The sequence below is a fragment of the Rhinoderma darwinii genome, chromosome 13 (genome assembly GCF_050947455.1).
Source record: "Rhinoderma darwinii isolate aRhiDar2 chromosome 13, aRhiDar2.hap1, whole genome shotgun sequence".
Classification (NCBI taxonomy): Eukaryota; Metazoa; Chordata; class Amphibia; order Anura; family Rhinodermatidae; genus Rhinoderma; species Rhinoderma darwinii.
Genome location: NC_134699.1, coordinates 31038351 through 31055375, shown reverse-complemented (window position 1 = coordinate 31055375; position 17025 = coordinate 31038351). Strand labels below are relative to the sequence as shown.

Below are 17025 nucleotides of genomic sequence, written 5' to 3'. Positions count from 1 at the left end.
CAGTACACCCTGGACTTTAAAAGGTACTCATTGCCTGAGCAATGTTGTGTCTTACCCAGTGTTTGTCTGCAAAGGTTCCCTAGCTGTATCCTGTATTCCCGTACCAGTATCCAGTCTCTGTGTCCGGTGTCCGAGCCAAGTCAAGTGTCTTAAACAACTTCAGTGTTCAAGTCCATGCTCCGTGTCAAGTCAAGTCAAGTGTCCGAGACGACTTCAGTGTTCAAGTCCGGTTATCCAGTACAAACCTGCTTCCGATAGTCCAGCACAAGCCAACTACTCAGGTACTCTCACCCTACTGTCTTTCACAGACTTTCTGTTCGCCGTAGCGGAGTAGCAGCTGGTCAGAGTGGCCGAGTGGGTCCGCATACCACATAGTCGTAACTTGTATCATATGTATCTATCTATGTATAATATGTATCTACATTTAAGTCCAGAATTATTTGGACAGTGACACAAGTTTTGGCATTTTAGCAGTTTTCCAAAATGTATTGAATATAGAGTTATATAATAAATATTGGCTTAAAGTGCAGACTCTCAGCTTTAATTTGTGGTTATTCACATGCTAATTTGGGGAAGGGTTTAGGAATTACAGTTCTTTAATATATAGCTGTCTCTTTTTCAAGGAACCAAAGGTAATTGGACAATTATCTCGAGAGCTATTAATGGGCTGCATGGGCTATTCCCTCATTAATCCATCATCAATTAAGCAGGTAAAATTTCTGGAGTTGATTCCAGGTGTGGCATTTGCATTTGGAAGCTGTTGCTGTGAACCCACAACATGAGCTCAAAGGAGCTCTCAATGCAAGTGAAACAGACCATCGTTAGGCTGAAAAAAATGAAGAAATCCATCAGCGAGATAGCACAAATGTTAGGAGTGGCCAAATCAACAGTTTGGTACATTCTTGAAAAAAAAAGAGCGCACAGATGATCTTGTGAACTCCAAAAGGCTTGGACGTCCACGGAAGACAACAGTGGTGGATGATCGCAGAATCCATTCCATGGGGAAGAAAAACCCCTTCACAACATCTACCCAAGTGAAGAACACTCTCCTGGAAGTAGGTGTATCAGTATCGAAGTCTACCATAAAGAGAAGACTTCATGAGAGCAAATACAGAGGATTCACAGGGTGCAAACCATTAATCAGCCTCAAAAATAGAAAGGCCAGATTAGAATTTGCCGAACAACATGTAAAGAAGCTGCCCAGTTCTGGAACAGCATGAAACTAAGATCAACCTGTACCAGAATGATGGGAGGAAGAAAGTATGGAGAAGGCTTGGAACGGTTCCTGATCCAAAGCACACCACATCCCCTGTAAAACTTGGTGGAGGCAGTGTGATGGCATGGTGGAGGCAGTGTGATGGCATGGGCATGCATGGCTGCCTGGCACTGGGTCACTAGTGTTTATTGATGATGTGACTGAAAACAGAAGCAGACAGATGAATTCTGAAGTGTTCAGGGATTTACTTTCTGCTCAGATTCAACCAAATGCAGCAAGGTTGATTGGACGTCGCTTCAGATGGACAATGACCCAAAACATACTGCAAAAGCAACCCAGGAGTTTTTTAAGGCAAAGAAGTGGAATATTCTGCAATGGCCAAGTCAATCACCAGATCTCAACCCGATCGAGCTGCATTTCACTTGCTTAAGACAAAACCTAAGGCAGAAAAACCCACAAACAAGCAACAACTGAAGACGCTGCAGTAAAGGCCGGGGCAAAGCATCACAAAGGAGGAAACCTATCTATCTCTCTATCCATCTATCTATCTATCTATCTATCTATCTATCTATCTATCTATCTATCTATCTATCTATCCTTTCCTTTCCTTTCCTTTTTGGTCTGTCTGTTTATTTTGTCTGCCTGTCTGTATTAAATATCTATTTATTAATAATGACTATGGGTTATTCACATAGCATGCACTGTTATACATAGCTAAAAACCAAATAAATTGTTTGTAAATGTAAACCTACCAGTTCTCACTCGTGACATGTGGCATTGATAGTGGTAGCTGTCCCATTTTTTCTTCAGGATGCTATTTTGTCTGTGATTGGCAACTATTAGAGGAAAAGCCAAATAATCTACAGTGTTCATCCTTTTTCAATCACAGGTAAGAAGTGAGCAGCTCATTCATTGGGTAGCATCACATAACTATTCTTGGAGGGGTTACTATGGCAACGTGTATAGTGACATCAATGATGAGGACCATCGCAGGCAAGTCAAATTGCATAGTACAGTACAGTACAAGTAATGGGGTACCAGGGTCTGTGCCTAAATGCAAGATTACATCAATTATAGAGTAGAGAAAGCAATGACGTGCAGTAAGCAGAGGGAATATCATTTACTATTCCATATTGTATCAGAAATGTAGAAATTCAGTGCCACATAACCTACGACACCTGAAATATATATAATGTGAACTTTTACAAGTGAACTTATACTTACATAAATAACAATATCCTAATTTAATGTTACGCCAGAACTGCTATTTTTAGTAGAAGGCTATGTGAACATTTGCAACTAATTTCTTTTTTGGACCAGTGCATCTGAAATTTAAAAAAATTGCAGCTTTGCAAATAGTCTTGTTTAAAAATATACCACAGTTTTGTGTATACAGCTCCTATGCAGTTGAATGTGTTTCTTTCCTTACAAAGACAGACCTACTCTCAGGGTCGTTGTTGTGCCTGCGGTCGCAGAGTGCCGGCACAACCTACTTACCGGCAGCTGCAACCGCAGGACATTCCCTTCATGCCGGCGTCTCCCTCGCCAGAGACGCTGGCACAGACGGCTGCAGCTCCCCTCTGAGTCCTGTAAGGTGCGCGCGCTCGTTCTTAGCATTAAAGGGCCAGTTCAATCACCAGTGCAAAGTTTCCCAACCACTCCCTATACACCCTGGACTTTAAAAAGGGCTCTACCCTTCCTCTCCTTGCTTAAGCATTGTTGTGTCTGCCCATGTTCATTACTGCAAATGGTCCCTTAGTTGTATCTGGTATCCTGTGTTCTCGTACGCTGTATCCCGTGTACAGTAATTGTGTTTGTTCCATGCAAAGCCAAGCTTCATCTGTGCCAAGGGTCATCTCTGCCAGGTGTCATCTGTGCCATGTGTCATCTGTGCCAAGTGTCTGCTACGCCTCATGTCTGCTACGCCACGTGTCTGCTACGTCGAGTGTCTGCCTAATCATCTATCCGGGTACTCTAGTCCTAGAGACTGTTATTGACTATCGTTTGGCCAGCTGCTACTCCGCTATGGTAGAGCAGCCTAGTGGGTCCACATCCCCATAGCCGGCGTCATGGCTCCTCCAGGAGAGGAATCCCTGGCCAGAGTGTTACCGATGCTCTTGCCGGGGATTCCGCTCCTAGAGGGAGCCCCAATCTAGGAGCGGAATCTCCCCCAGAGCGTTGTCGACACTCTAGCCGGGGATTGCACTCCTGGAGAAGCCCCTAAATTCACTATCCATATATGTACAGTGACATCAGGAGCTCCTCCTGAAGTGGAATCCCCGGCTAGAGCTTTGGGATCCCTTGTCTAGGAGCAGAATCCCCCCAGAGCGTTGTCAACACTCTGCCCTAGGATTCTGCTCCTAGAGGGAGCCCCTGACATCACTGTCCATATATTATCGACAACTACTATTTATAGTAGAAGGCTATGTGAACCTTTGCAACTAATTTCTTTTTTGGACCAGTGCATCTGAAATAAAAAAAATTGCAACTTTGCAAATAGTCTTGATTAAAAATATACTACTCCTATGGGGAACTCCAATGGCGCTATCTACAGGGAGGGCTGTGTAGCGCTATGTACAAGGGTGTGTGTGTGGCAATATGTACAAGGGGCACTGTGTCTCTAAATACAGGGGGCAGTATGGCGCTATCTACAGGAGGCACTGTGGCACTATCTACAGGAGGCACTGTGGCACTATCTACAGAGGGCACTGTGGCATTATCTACAGAGAGCACTGTGGCATTATCTACAGAGAGCACTGCATATATGGGGGCACAAACTTGCGGCCTAAGTTTTATATGGGGGACTAACTTTTATATGGGGGCACAATCTGAGGACCTAACTTTTACATGGGAGCATAAACAGGGCCTAACTTTTATACGGAGGCACAAATTACAGTTTTACTGCCGCCATGAGTTCCCTGGCAAAGGGGCCCGCTAAGTCTGTGTTTTGCCCAAGGGCCCACATAAACCTGGAGCCTGGCTACTCTGTATGTGGTCTGATCCTACATTCTTGTGTAAAGTTGGTCATACACTAGAGAATTTAGATCGAGTCTGTCGGCGTCATTTTGTAATACAAATGAGCGGGACAGATGCCGGCTGAAAAAAGATATATGTGGAAATGTTATTTTGCCGTATTCGATTTTTTTGAGTTGTTTCAGGTACAGTTCTTGGAAAGTCGTCCATGTTAAATAACAAATCTGCATCCCAACAACAGAAGCCCAGACCAGGCTACAGATCGACGATTTGTTATTTTAACTAATAGCGTTGTTGTCTAAAACGACAACCTTCACAAGCCAAACGTCCGTCTGAAATCACAAATATATGGCCAGATTTACTCCCTTCCATCTGCTGCTTTTATGCTAATTTACAGTCTCTGTGCAAGTAAGTAACACATGATGGTGGGATCAAACGACACACAGTTTGTTTGTAGTTTGTAACTATGGAGACACATAGGTCTGCAAAGAAGCTGTATACTCCAAATGGTAGGATTTATTTTAACCAAGACTATGTGAAAAGTTGCTTATCTTTTCTTTTCTTTTATATGCATTTCTGCAAAAGTACAGGGTTTCTTTAGTACTTAATGAGGCCTTACTGTGTGGTTACTTCTGCCATGACAGTAAGGCCTCATGCACACGACCGTAGCCATGTGCACGGCCGTGATTTCCGGGTCGGCCGGCCACGGAGTGACAGCTGCGAGTCGCCTGCAAATCGCGGGTCATGCACATTGCTGCGTACATTATTTTCAATGAGCCTGGACCGCAGAAGACGGCCGTAATAAGGCATGCCCGTTCTTTCTGCGGTGCGGGCTCCTGGGCCATGCACGGACCGTGAAAATCACGGTCATGTGCATGGCCCCATAGGAATGAATGGGGCCGCAATTCTCCCGTGGATTTTTGGGGGAATTGCGGCCGCAAAAGCATGTTCGTGTGCATGGGGCCTAAAAGTGGCCAAGAAGGTACAACCCCTTTTTGTGGCATTGAGTACTAATTTAGGCCTTATTCACACGAGCGTATTTCACGTCCGTATTACACGCGTTAAAACGACGGACGTCACATAGACCTATGCAATTCAATGGGTCCATTCAGACATTCAGTGTTTTTTACGCAGCGTGTGTCCGCTGTGCGAAACTCACTGCATTTCCTATAGGCATTATTCAAACGAACGTGTCAGTTTTGTGCGCGTAAAAAACGCAGCGTTTTTCCTGCGTTGAAGTTCGGTGTGACCTCCGTGTACGGTGCGTGTCTGCGTTTTTTACGTGCTTATGTCATTCGTTTTTTACGTCAGCAAAATAAACTGAAGGAGGTGGTTTTCTTTTTCTCATCATTTCTTTAGCAACTGTTGCGTGAATCACGGACAGCACATGGATGTACGTCCGTGTGCTGTCCGTGATTTTCACGCACTGATTGACTTCAATGGGTATGCGATGCACAAAAAACGCACAAGTATGGGACATGCAGTGAGTTTCATGCAGCGGGCACAATGCGTGAAAAACACTGAATGTCTGAATGGCCCCATTGAATTGCATTGGTCCGTGTGACGTGCGTTGACCGTGATTCACGCAACAGTTGCTAAAGAAATGATGAGAAAAATAAAAACATCTTCAGTTTATTTTGCTGATGTGAAAAACGCGTGGCATACTGATAACATACGCGTGTAAAAAACGCAGACACGCCCCCTACACGAATGTCACACGGAACTGAAACGCGCGCAAAACGCTGTGTTTTTTACGCGCGGAAAACGGACACGTTCGTGTTAATAAGGCCTTATTAGAATATAATATATTGTTGTGTTTGTTTTCTTAGTAAAATACATTTATACAACTTTGAACCTTCACAAAAAAATAATAAATTTTATCCAGCTCAAGCGAATTACATTTTTTACCATAGAAAATCGACGGCTGCAGCAAATTATTCTGATGTTTGTGGCAACTATGGAGAATTTGCAAAATGTTTTAATTAAAATTCCTAAGGTGACTGTGAGTTGTACACTTATTTTTAGCTGCTATTGTTGAGACATCATAGCGCTGTAAAAGCAAAAAAATCTGGTTTGTACAAACAAAGTGTAGTAACAGTCGCATGTTCCCGAAAGCGGGCCGCGGATAAATATTCCAGCGAGATCCTCTACCATATGTTGTTACCTTCAATTTGTCCTCCTTATTTTATTATCTATAATAACTTTACTCCTGAACAGCTTTCACAGGGCACACAATGTGCAGCTGAATAGAAAGCCGTGTATTATAAGCAGAGATGTGCCAGCTTTCCTCATGGCATGAGGATTCAGAGATTCACCCCTTTGTGTCATGTGCCCTGCATTTACGGTACTAGCACTATTTATTCCGCATAAAGCGGCAGGAACACACACACAGTTTTGAGGCAGTTTTTGGCTACGTTTTTTTTTTAGCCAAACACAAGGAGTGGACACAAAAGAAGGAGATGCACCCGTCCTTTTTTGTTATACCTTCCCTTTGTATCCCCTTCTGGGTTTGGCTCAAAAATCGGAGCCAAAAACAGCATCAAAACACTGTGTGTGATTCTGGCCTTGATGAATGGCTCAGGGATGGTGCAGGCACTGGAGTTGTGCCCGCGCCATCCACAGTGTTTGTGAGTTGTGTAGTTCAGCTGACACTGCAACTGCCAGGATTATTGATCTCAGCCATTTAACTCCATAGACAATAGTGACTGTGGTATGTAAGTGGTAAGACAGAAAGAGGGCACTCCCTCAGTCACCCCATCGTCCCCCAGGTTTGCCATGTCTGTGTGTATGCCTATCAGAACCTGCCTATTAGTCTCCTCCTCATTATGATTAGCAGCGGGCATATAGTCTCTTTTTTATCCGCTCCTGCTAATTTCCTGATGGCTGATTGTGCCCCTGTGAGCAGAGCACCCTTTTCCTGCGTGTTTGGGGGTCCTTACGTTCTATAGGAACACACACAATATGAGGGAGTCTCTAAGCAACACCTCCAGTCCCAGAAGTAAGGAGAACTGACTGAGTAATCCATCTTTCCTGACACAATCACTTACTGACATTCTACGATTAATGAAACGGACACAGACAATGACATTTTATACTTACTGAAACACGGATACAAACGCAAACTAACATTCTACACTGGATTGTTATGACACCCCAGGGGCCTAATAATGGCCCCTAGGTCTGCAGTGTATGGACACCAGAGGCAGGATCTAATAGGATGCCTGTCAGCGTTCCGATCAATACAGAAGTACTGCAGATATTATCTGAGAAATAAAAAGATCTAGATAAATTGTCTAGTCATTTTTTACTACTTTGACAAAGAAAAAACGATTTGTTAAAAAAAAACTATATGGCGTTCACCCAACGGGTTTAATAATGTGATATTTTAATAGTTTGAACTTTCACAGACGCGGCGATACCAATTATTATGTTTATTTTTTTAAATTGCTTACATAAATTTTGTGAAAAATAATAAGAGGTTTTTTTTTTTGGAACTTATATTTTTAAAACTTTTATTAAACATATTTTTACTTTTTATTTAGTCCCCTATGGGACTTCACCGTGCGATCTTAAGATCGATCATGCTATACACTGCAAAACGTATGTATTGCAGTTTATTGTCTTGATTTGTGCTCTTCTCATAATAATAGATCACAGGAGGCAGACCTGGGGGCCTTCTATAGGACTACGGCTGCCACGGCAACTGACCGGCACCCCCACTATTTTATGTGGGGAGGGGTGCGATCGGGGTACAGGGGAAGCCACCATCTCTGTCTAACCAATCAGATGTTGCTATTGAACGAGGCATCTAGCGGTTAAATGGACAGGATTGGTGTTCTCAAACAGCCGGCACCCGCCGCTTATGGTGCGGGCTCTGCTCTTATTGAGATGGTGTCAATCCAACTTAAATGTATGTTGGATTTCGCCAAGTGGTTAAAAATATTAATAAACAGAATTAAGAGGGAAAAAAAACACAAAAAACCCTTATTATTATTATTATTATTATGTAAAAAAGATACATATAAAAAAAGTGCAAATAACTGGTATCGCCATGTACGTAACGACCCAAACTATAAATGTATTACGTTATTTATACCATACAGTGAAAATAAAAAACGATGCCAAAATTGCTGTTTTTTTTGTTCATCCTGCCTCACAAAAAAACACAAGAAAAATCAATAAAAAAGTACCTCAAAATGGTACCACTGAAAACGTCAGCTCATCCAGCAAAAAAACAGCCCTCACACAGCTCCTTCAACAGAAAAATACAAAAATATGGCTCTCACGGTATGACGAAAAAAAAGTGTTTATTGTGCAATAGTAGTAAAGCATAAACACAATATATAAATTTGGTATCGCCGTAATCATACGAACCAGCAGAATAAACATAATATGTCATTAATACCGCACAGTGAACTCAACAATGGTGGAATGGCTGTTTTTTCCAAGCCCCCAAAAAATGTATAAAAGTTATACATTATTTGTACCCCAAAATGGGGCCATTAAAAAATAGAACTCCTCCCACAAAAAACAATCCCTCAAACGACTATGTAAAAATAAAAAGTCATAACCCTTAGAATGTGACGATGGAAAAACGTAAAAATATTGCTGCATCCCAAAGGCCATAATAGGCCGTGCTCTTAACCCCTTAGTGACCAGCCCATTTTAGGCCTTAATGACCAAGCTATTTTATTCGTTTTTCTATAGTCGCATTCAAAGAGCTATAACTTTTTTATTTTTCCGTCTACATAGCTGTATGAGGACTTGTTTTTTGCGTGATTAGTTGTGCTTTTTAATAGCACCATTTTTGGGTACATATAATTTTTATATTAACTTTTATTAACCTTTTTGGGGGGATTATAACAAAAACCTGAAATTCCGCCATTGTTCTATGCGTTTTTAAATTGACGCCGTTCACTGTGCGACGTAATTAACATGTTACCTTTATTCTATGGGTCGGTACGATTACGGCGATACCACATATGTGGAGGTTTTTTATGTTTTACGACTTTTGCACAATAAAAACACTTTTGAACTAAAATTATTTGTTTTTGCATCGTTGCTTTCCAAGAGCCGTAATTTTTTTATTTTTCCATCAATGTAGTGATTTTTTGGGCTTGTTTTTTGCGGGACAAGACGTAGTTTTGAATGGTACTGTTTTGAGGTGCATGGAACTTATTGATTCATTTTTATTATGACTTTTTTGGGGGGCAATGGAAAAAAATTGCAATTTCGCCATGGTTTTTTGCGTTTTTTTTTTACGGTGTTCACCTTGCGGTTTAAATTACATATTAACTTTATTAATGGAGTCATTACGGTCGCGGCGATACCACATATGTGTACTTTTTTTTTTTTTTACACTTTTACTAAATAAAACCCACTTTTTATGGAAAAAAATGTTTTTTGTTTTTTTTTTACTGTACTTTTTATTAATAATCTTTATTTCACTTTGATGACTTATTTCACTAGTCCCATTAGGGGACTTTACTGTGCGATGTTCCGATCGCTGCTATAATGCTCTGGTATACTTCGTATACCAGAGCATTATTGCCTGCCAGTGTAAATCTGACAGGCAATCTGTTAGGACGTGCCTCCGGCGCGTCCTAACAGGCATATGTCCAGGGCAGACCTGGGGGCTTTTATCAAGCCCCCGGCTGCCATGACACCCCATCGGAGACCCGCGATTTCATTCACGGGCCGCCGATGGGTGACAGAGGGAGCTCACTCCCTTTGTAAACAAAGTTAAATGCCGCGGTCGCTATTGACGGCGGCATTTAACGGGTTAAACGGCCGCGATCGAAGTAAACTTCGATCGCGGGCGTTGGAGCAGGAGCTCAGCTGTCATCAGACAGCTGAGCCCCAGCTCCTGCCTGCACGGGAGACCCGTGCAGGACTTAGACTAGGCTGACGTGAAAAGGCGTCAGCCTAGCCTAAAGCCCATTAGTGGCTCACGTGAAAAGGCGTATTGGTGGTCACTAAGGGGTTAAAGGGTTACAGCTATGGAGGCCCAGAATGACTGTCCTGTCAGATGACTGGAAAGTCGCTTTTGCTCCTACATTTCACTGCTCTCTGGTAACAAGAAACCTCCAAAATTCTAAATTTAGCTGTAACATGTTATAAATTGTGGCGCTTCCAAAATTTCTGAACACCACATACTAAAGTCTATCTTATTATGGAGATGTGATGACGAGACGAATCATTTCATGTTGGATTCTGTGTAACTTTGCACCATTTTCAGGCTGTCTATTTAATAAATCTGACTAAAACTACGACTCCTTGGAGACCACAGACACGTCTCTTCTCACTCTCCAAATTTGTCAAGTGACGAGAAAAGTTGCATATTTGACAGTCGCACATTACACCTAAATCTGGCATGATAAATGTGAGGCCTGGTGTTAACCTGTAAGGGCATCTCATGTTTCCTGGCTTTTACCCTTGGGCACTACTGCTGGGATGGTCAGAACACCCCTTACTGGTAACATTTGTAGAGTATGTGAGATAAGCCCTTCCAACAATGCCTTGAATTACTGTGCTTGACCCTTGGTAAATACTGGGGCTCCATCAGCTATTTTTGGCTTTGCGGAGATTTCAATAAGGGCACATGCATGGACCGTGTACAGCAACACAATGCCCCAACAGGTCCATATTACAGACCTGTAGGCACTGTCTGCTGCTGTACAGTCCTCCATTACCCATGGAATAGCCTAAATACAGCAAAAGAACATTCCACAATTTTTTCCTAGATTCTCATGGAAAAAACTTTGTATAAAATGGTAGTCACACTGAGGTACGGTATGGGCGTCATACTAGGGATCGTACCTCACAGATCTGTAATATAGCCGTGTACATTAAGGCCTGAACACAGTATTATGTGCATTTATTTTACTAAGGTTATGTTACCACAGACTTGATACCCTCAAGATTTTCCGCAAATAAATATCTGCAGCGGAATCTCATTAATCCGCAGGTAAATCAGTCACAGAAATGTATAGCAAAGTCTATAGTCTATTTTGGCTGTGGAAACGCAATGTAGCTGTGGAAATCATCACAGCGGTGTTACCTGCAGGTTTAGGGTATGTTCACACGCTGTGTTTTCAGACGTTTTTCGGGGGGGAAAAGGCTTCGAAGAACGCCTGGAAAAACGTAAGCTGAAAGCCTTAAAACATCTGCCCATTGATTTCAATAGAAAAATCTGTGTTTCGCTCAGAGGTAAAGCTTATTTGCGCGCCGTTTTTTCAAATAAACACCCTATAAAAAGAAGTGCATGTCACTTCTTGAGCCGTTTTTCATTGTGTCAATAGAAAAACAGCTCCAAAAACGGCTCCAAGAAAAGCATAAAAAAAAGTTTGATGCTTTAAAAACGGCAGGATCTCAGAGGCTCCGTATTTTACGGCCGTTTTTACTTTAGCATGTGAACATAGCCTTAGTGTGAAGCATTGGATTGTGGAAAACTTTATATGAAGCTGTGGATTTACTTTAGTTTTAAAGGGAATGTGTCGCTAGAAAATGTTTTGTTTTTTTTTGTTTTAGTTAAACAGTTAGTATATAAATGATTACACATTGTTCTAATTTTTTTAATTTTTTTCACAAGTCAGGAAATATTATAAAATAGATTCTAATTTATAATATTTCCATGTGCTGGTCACTAGAGGGAGCAATTCCTAAAATTGCAGCATTGGCATGTGGTAAAGTAACCTCATTGCTTTATGCTGCAAAATTGGAGTAGACACACTCAAACAATCCCCCCTCCTTTATCCTGGCTAGTGCCAGGAGAAAGGAGGGGGTTGAATGTTCAAACCTCCTACACTGTGTGCCGCCATTTTTTGAGCGAATGCACATTGTAGGAAGATTACATACAGTGGTAATCACACAGTATAAGGGCTCGTTTACACGAGCGTGATATACGTCCGTGCAACGCGCGTGATTTTCACGCGTGTCGTACGGACCTATGTTAGTCTATGGGGCAGTGCAGACAGTCCGTGATTTTTGCACAGCGTGAGTCCGCTGCGAAAAACTCACAACATGTCCTATATTTGTGTGTTGTTCGCGCATCACGCACCCATTGAAGTCAATGGGTGCGTGAAAATCACGCATGCCACACGGAAGCACTTCAGTGTGAAGCGCGTGATTCGCGTAACAGCTGTCAAACTATGAATGTAAACAGAAAAGCACCATGTGCTTTTCTGTTTACAAACATCCAAACGAGCTGTTAAGTGCCTTTTGCGCACGCAAAACGCCGGGTTTTTTGCGTGCGCAAAATGCACACGCTCGTGTAAACGAGCCCTAACACGAACATACACAAACATAACTTACCTGCTCCTGCCGCTGCCTCCGCTCCTAGTCCTTGCGTCTGAACATATGGCCGGAAGCCGCGGCCGGAAGTCGTCGTCTTACTGTCCGGCCGCGGCTTCCGGTCCACATGAAAATGGCGCCGGATGTCGCTCTGCCGAAGACCTTCCTTTTGGTCTGTGTGGGAGCGACCCAGACGGCGTACACTATAGTGAATGGAACGGCTCCCGTTCGCATTCTCTATGGGGTTGTATGTGCCGTATTCCATCTCTGTATGTGTCGTTAATCGACACATACAGAGATGAAAAAAAAATGGCAGCGCCCATAGAGAAGTAAAAGAAAGAAAAAAGAAAAAAGTACAACACAAAAACACAAATAAATAAAATTTATTTTAATGACATACAAAAAACATATAAAAAAATTTTTTTCGTGACACCTTCCCTTTAAGTGCGCAATTTTAGCAGAATTGCTGTAAAAACTGCAACACAATACAGCTTGCGATTTTGACAAGGGATCTAGTGCTCCACATGCAAATCTATTGGAAAAAAACCCAGCATCTCCACTCAGAAATTGACATGCTCATTGACGGCTTATAAAGGATTTCCCATAACGTATCCGACCTGTGGAATTTCCGCAACTGGAATTCTGTGCAGAAATTCTGCAGTATTTACAGTAGCAGCAAAGTAGGTAAAATTTCTGCAAATCTCAGCCACACGCTGCAGAAAAAACCCCGCAGTCAGGTGGAAAGTGTTCTGCGGTGCCGCTCTCCAATCCCCCGCATGTCAATTTGTGCTGTTATTCTGAGCAGTGATGCTGCGTGTTTGGGCCAAAGACTTAAATGGGGAACATAAATTCTGCACTAAAATAAGCAAGTTGGGTTTTGTTGCAGTTTGTACAGCGTCTACGCAGCAAAAACACTGTAAACACATGCTGGAAATCCGCGGGTCTACTTACATTTTGCTACAATCGATGCTTAAAAGCTATGTACACCTTTTGAAATAGTTTTTTTTTTTCTTTTTTAAATAGTAAAAATGCCAGTCAGTGTGTTTGGTGCAACTTTCGAAATACTTTTTATTAAAAATTATTTTTACTTTTTGAGATACAGCTGCTTTGTTTCCTGTATATAGAGCAGCTGTATGTTGCGCTGAGACCTGAATCCGTCAGATCAGCGGCACTGACGGGTTCAGTGACAGCGGGGAGACACGCAGGATCCAATGAACTTAGATGTGATCTGTGACCTGCTGTCACTGAGCCCGTCAGGTCAGCAGGTCATACAGGTTTCAGCGCTAGATATAACTGCTCTGTATACAGGATACAAAGCAGCTGTATCTCAAAAATTAAAAATCATTTTTAATAAAAAGTATTTAGAAAGTTGCACAAAACACACTGATAGACATTTTTATTAAAAAAAATATAATAATTTTAAAGGTGTAAATAGCCTTTAATACTGAATCGAAATGAAAAAACGTTGTGGGAAATCCGTAATGATTTCCGGAGCTAGATTGTGTTTCCAGTCCAGTTTTATGTTAAGCGCTTGTGCCACATTGTATATTACATGAAATGGTCCCACAAAACATATGCGACCGTATTGCTGTACAGCTGTATACGTCTGCCGTTAAAAAATAAATGTTTTTTTTTGCATACACTTGATAGGATACATTTGGCCATTAAAGTCTGTGGGAACTTCAGTGTAGATTTTCGCGGCATATACATCGAGAGTGCACCACAGACGTGGCGTGAAAGGAGCAGAAGGGAATGTTCACGCAGCGTATTTTGGCAAGAAGAATGCCAGGTTTTGGGGGTAGTTTCTAATATGCAGGTGGTTTTTGGCCTTGTTCACACGCCGGTCGTTGATGCTGATTTTGACATGTTTTTTTGCATCGGAATCAGCCTCCAAAAACGCCCCAAATCTGCCTCCCTTTGATTTCAATAGGAATCAGAGGCGCTCGCAGAAGAAAAAAACATCCTGCTCTATCTTGGGGTGGATTCCGCTCCAGAAACTCTCATTGAAGTCAACTGGAGGGGGAAAAATGGCTCAATGCAGTTTTTGTCGCTTTTTTGTCACAAAAATACGCTAGATGATTATTCAAATGAATAAGGTTTCCAACCAAAAAGTCTGAAAAAAAAAGCAGAAAAACCACGTTTAAAACCGCCTGCAAAATCGTACAGAAAACTTGGAATCAGTTTTTTTCTGCATGACAAAAGACGCTGTGTGAACATACGTTTCCACATCGTTTTTGAGGCAGTTTCGGAAAGGTTTTTTAAGGCCACTTTTGGGTTGGAAACCTTATTCATTTGTAAAATCCTCTAGATTTTTTTTTTTTAATAAGAAGCGGGAAAAACCGCGTCAACCATTTTTTCCACCTTCATTTGATTTCAATGAGCATTTTAAAGCAATATCTGCCCCAAGATAGAGCAAGATGTAAAAAAATATGCCTGATTCCCATTAAAATCAACGGGATGCAGATATGGGGCGGTTTTGGACACTGGTTCAGTGTTGAAAAGCGCAGTGTGAACAAGGCCTAATAAGTGAGCAGGGGTCCACCAAGGCGTGGCAGCTTTAGGTTGGCACCATCCCCAGCTGCCATGGGTGCTGCCCGACCTCCTCAATGTAATTCATGTTACCTCACTGATTATAAATGAGATGACTGATTATGGGCAGAAAATTGGCAGATAGATGGTCACCTTTATTGAAGTGTAGAGGACAGCCAGGAATAGCGATGCATTATACAGACAGGTCAGGGGGAGACACAATATGCTGATATATAAGACACAGCACAGTCAATGACAATGTACAGACAGATGCCAGCGGGCGCACACCGCTCTCCTCCAGGCACTGACTGAGCTGGTCTGTGCTGCCATCCCGGGAGCTCGGCACTCGTGGTGTCCGCCTACCCCCGGCGAGGACGAGGAGGGCGGGTCACAGGCAGCAGGCCGCCCGGCTCGGGTGTCGTGCTTAGGGCGGGTCACAGGCCGCGGGTATGTCGGACTATGAGATCTCGGTGCAGGCTCTCAATGAGGTCCTGGCCAACGATGGCGGCTTCTACAGCCTCCCCTCCCAGCATTTCAACGAGGTCTTCCCCCGGATCTATGTGGGCAACGCGTGAGTTATACTGCTGCCCGGAGAGGGGGTATATGGGGCTCTGTGTACTGTATATGCCACCTGCCTGCTATTTACTGGAAGCACCTGCTGCACATATATATGTGTGTCTATATACATTGTGGAGCATGGATATGACATTGATATTTAGGTGACTGCGTTGCTATTCCTGTCAGTGCCTGGTTTTACACGGTATATTTTAGATCTATAAGCGACTTAAAGGGGGTTTATACTTTTACATTCCATCTACACGCATATAAGAACTAGTGCAGATAATAAAGGGGAGGAGCTACCCTGGCACCCAATCAAATCACGGCTTCTATTTTGTAACCCATACTGGAAAGATGAAAGCCAAAGCTGATTGGTTGCTAGCGGCAACGTGCTCCATTTGCACTAGTTTGTTTTTAATGATGCCCCCTATTAGGGGCATTGTGGGTTTCTATAGGTTCAGATATATGGAGGGGATATTTACTTATGTCTTTCATTATTTATATAGTTCCATCTTGTATATTCTGATCTCAAAAGTATATTTAAAGAGTTCCTACCATTACATGTTGTCTGCGTCTCCCACCCAAGTGAGAGCAGGAGACGTGGTCGGCACATTGGGCACTTTAGTTGGCGAGGCAAAGCCGCTTTCTGCAATTAGAATAGAAAATATGCTGGAAAAATTGAGAGTCGAACAGTTACCTCAGCAACTGTATCGCCTAACGTACCAGTCACCTCTCAAAATTCGGGCGGGAAATGCAGAGAACATGAAAGATAGTGACCTTTTAAAAGGGTTCTCTGGTAATGAAACATTAATGGTTTATCCTTAGGATAGCATACCAATGTTTGATTGAGGGGGTCTGGGACCGCCATTAATAGCACAATTCAGGGGCCTAGCTCTCCTGCGAGTGCCGCACCCCCTTCCTTGTGGCACAGCGGCTTGTCTGTATGGGCAGTTGTGTCTAGTATAGGGATGTCACGATACCAGAATTTGGAATTTGAAACCAATACTTTGTTTAGTATTGCGATTTCGATACCAATTCGATACTTTGCCAACAGTAATAATAATGTGATGAGGCGCGAGGTGTGATGATGAATTTAACCTCTATGTTCCTCACAGTAATTAACCCCATCATGTTTTTCAGTCATAATGGGTTAATATGTAAGGTACATGATGGGGTTAATTACTATTAATGTGAGGAACATGGAGGTTAAATTCATCATCATACCTTGTGCTCCACAATAAGTGAAAGAAAGCCGTTTTTATTTTATTTTTTTACAGCGCACATCATAAATGATGCAAAAAAATTTGTTGTGAAGGTTATTACGGCCGCGCCAATACCGAATATGTGTATGTTTTATGTATTGAGACGTATTTTAATGTTCATTGTAAAAAAGGCGTATGTGTATTTTTTTTAAATTTAACATTACCTTGTTTTTACTTAATTTTTTAAACTTTTTA

At 42.3% G+C, this 17025-nt stretch overlaps 2 protein-coding genes across 2 annotated transcripts in view; one reads left to right on the top strand and one right to left on the bottom strand.

Annotated features, from left to right (window-relative positions):
• CFAP97D1 (CFAP97 domain containing 1) overlaps positions 1-2122 on the bottom strand; it is a 45312-nt gene extending 43190 nt beyond the window's left edge. Inside the window, exon 1 of the mRNA XM_075846232.1 lies at positions 1969-2122. Within this exon, the coding sequence (XP_075702347.1) occupies positions 1969-2089 (121 nt within the window). The 5' untranslated portion in view covers positions 2090-2122. The remainder of the gene's footprint in view (positions 1-1968) is intronic.
• A 13122-nt stretch (positions 2123-15244) lies between these two features.
• DUSP3 (dual specificity phosphatase 3) overlaps positions 15245-17025 on the top strand; it is a 57368-nt gene continuing 55587 nt past the window's right edge. Inside the window, exon 1 of the mRNA XM_075846231.1 lies at positions 15245-15581. Coding sequence (XP_075702346.1) covers positions 15460-15581 — 122 coding nt within the window. The 5' untranslated portion in view covers positions 15245-15459. The remainder of the gene's footprint in view (positions 15582-17025) is intronic.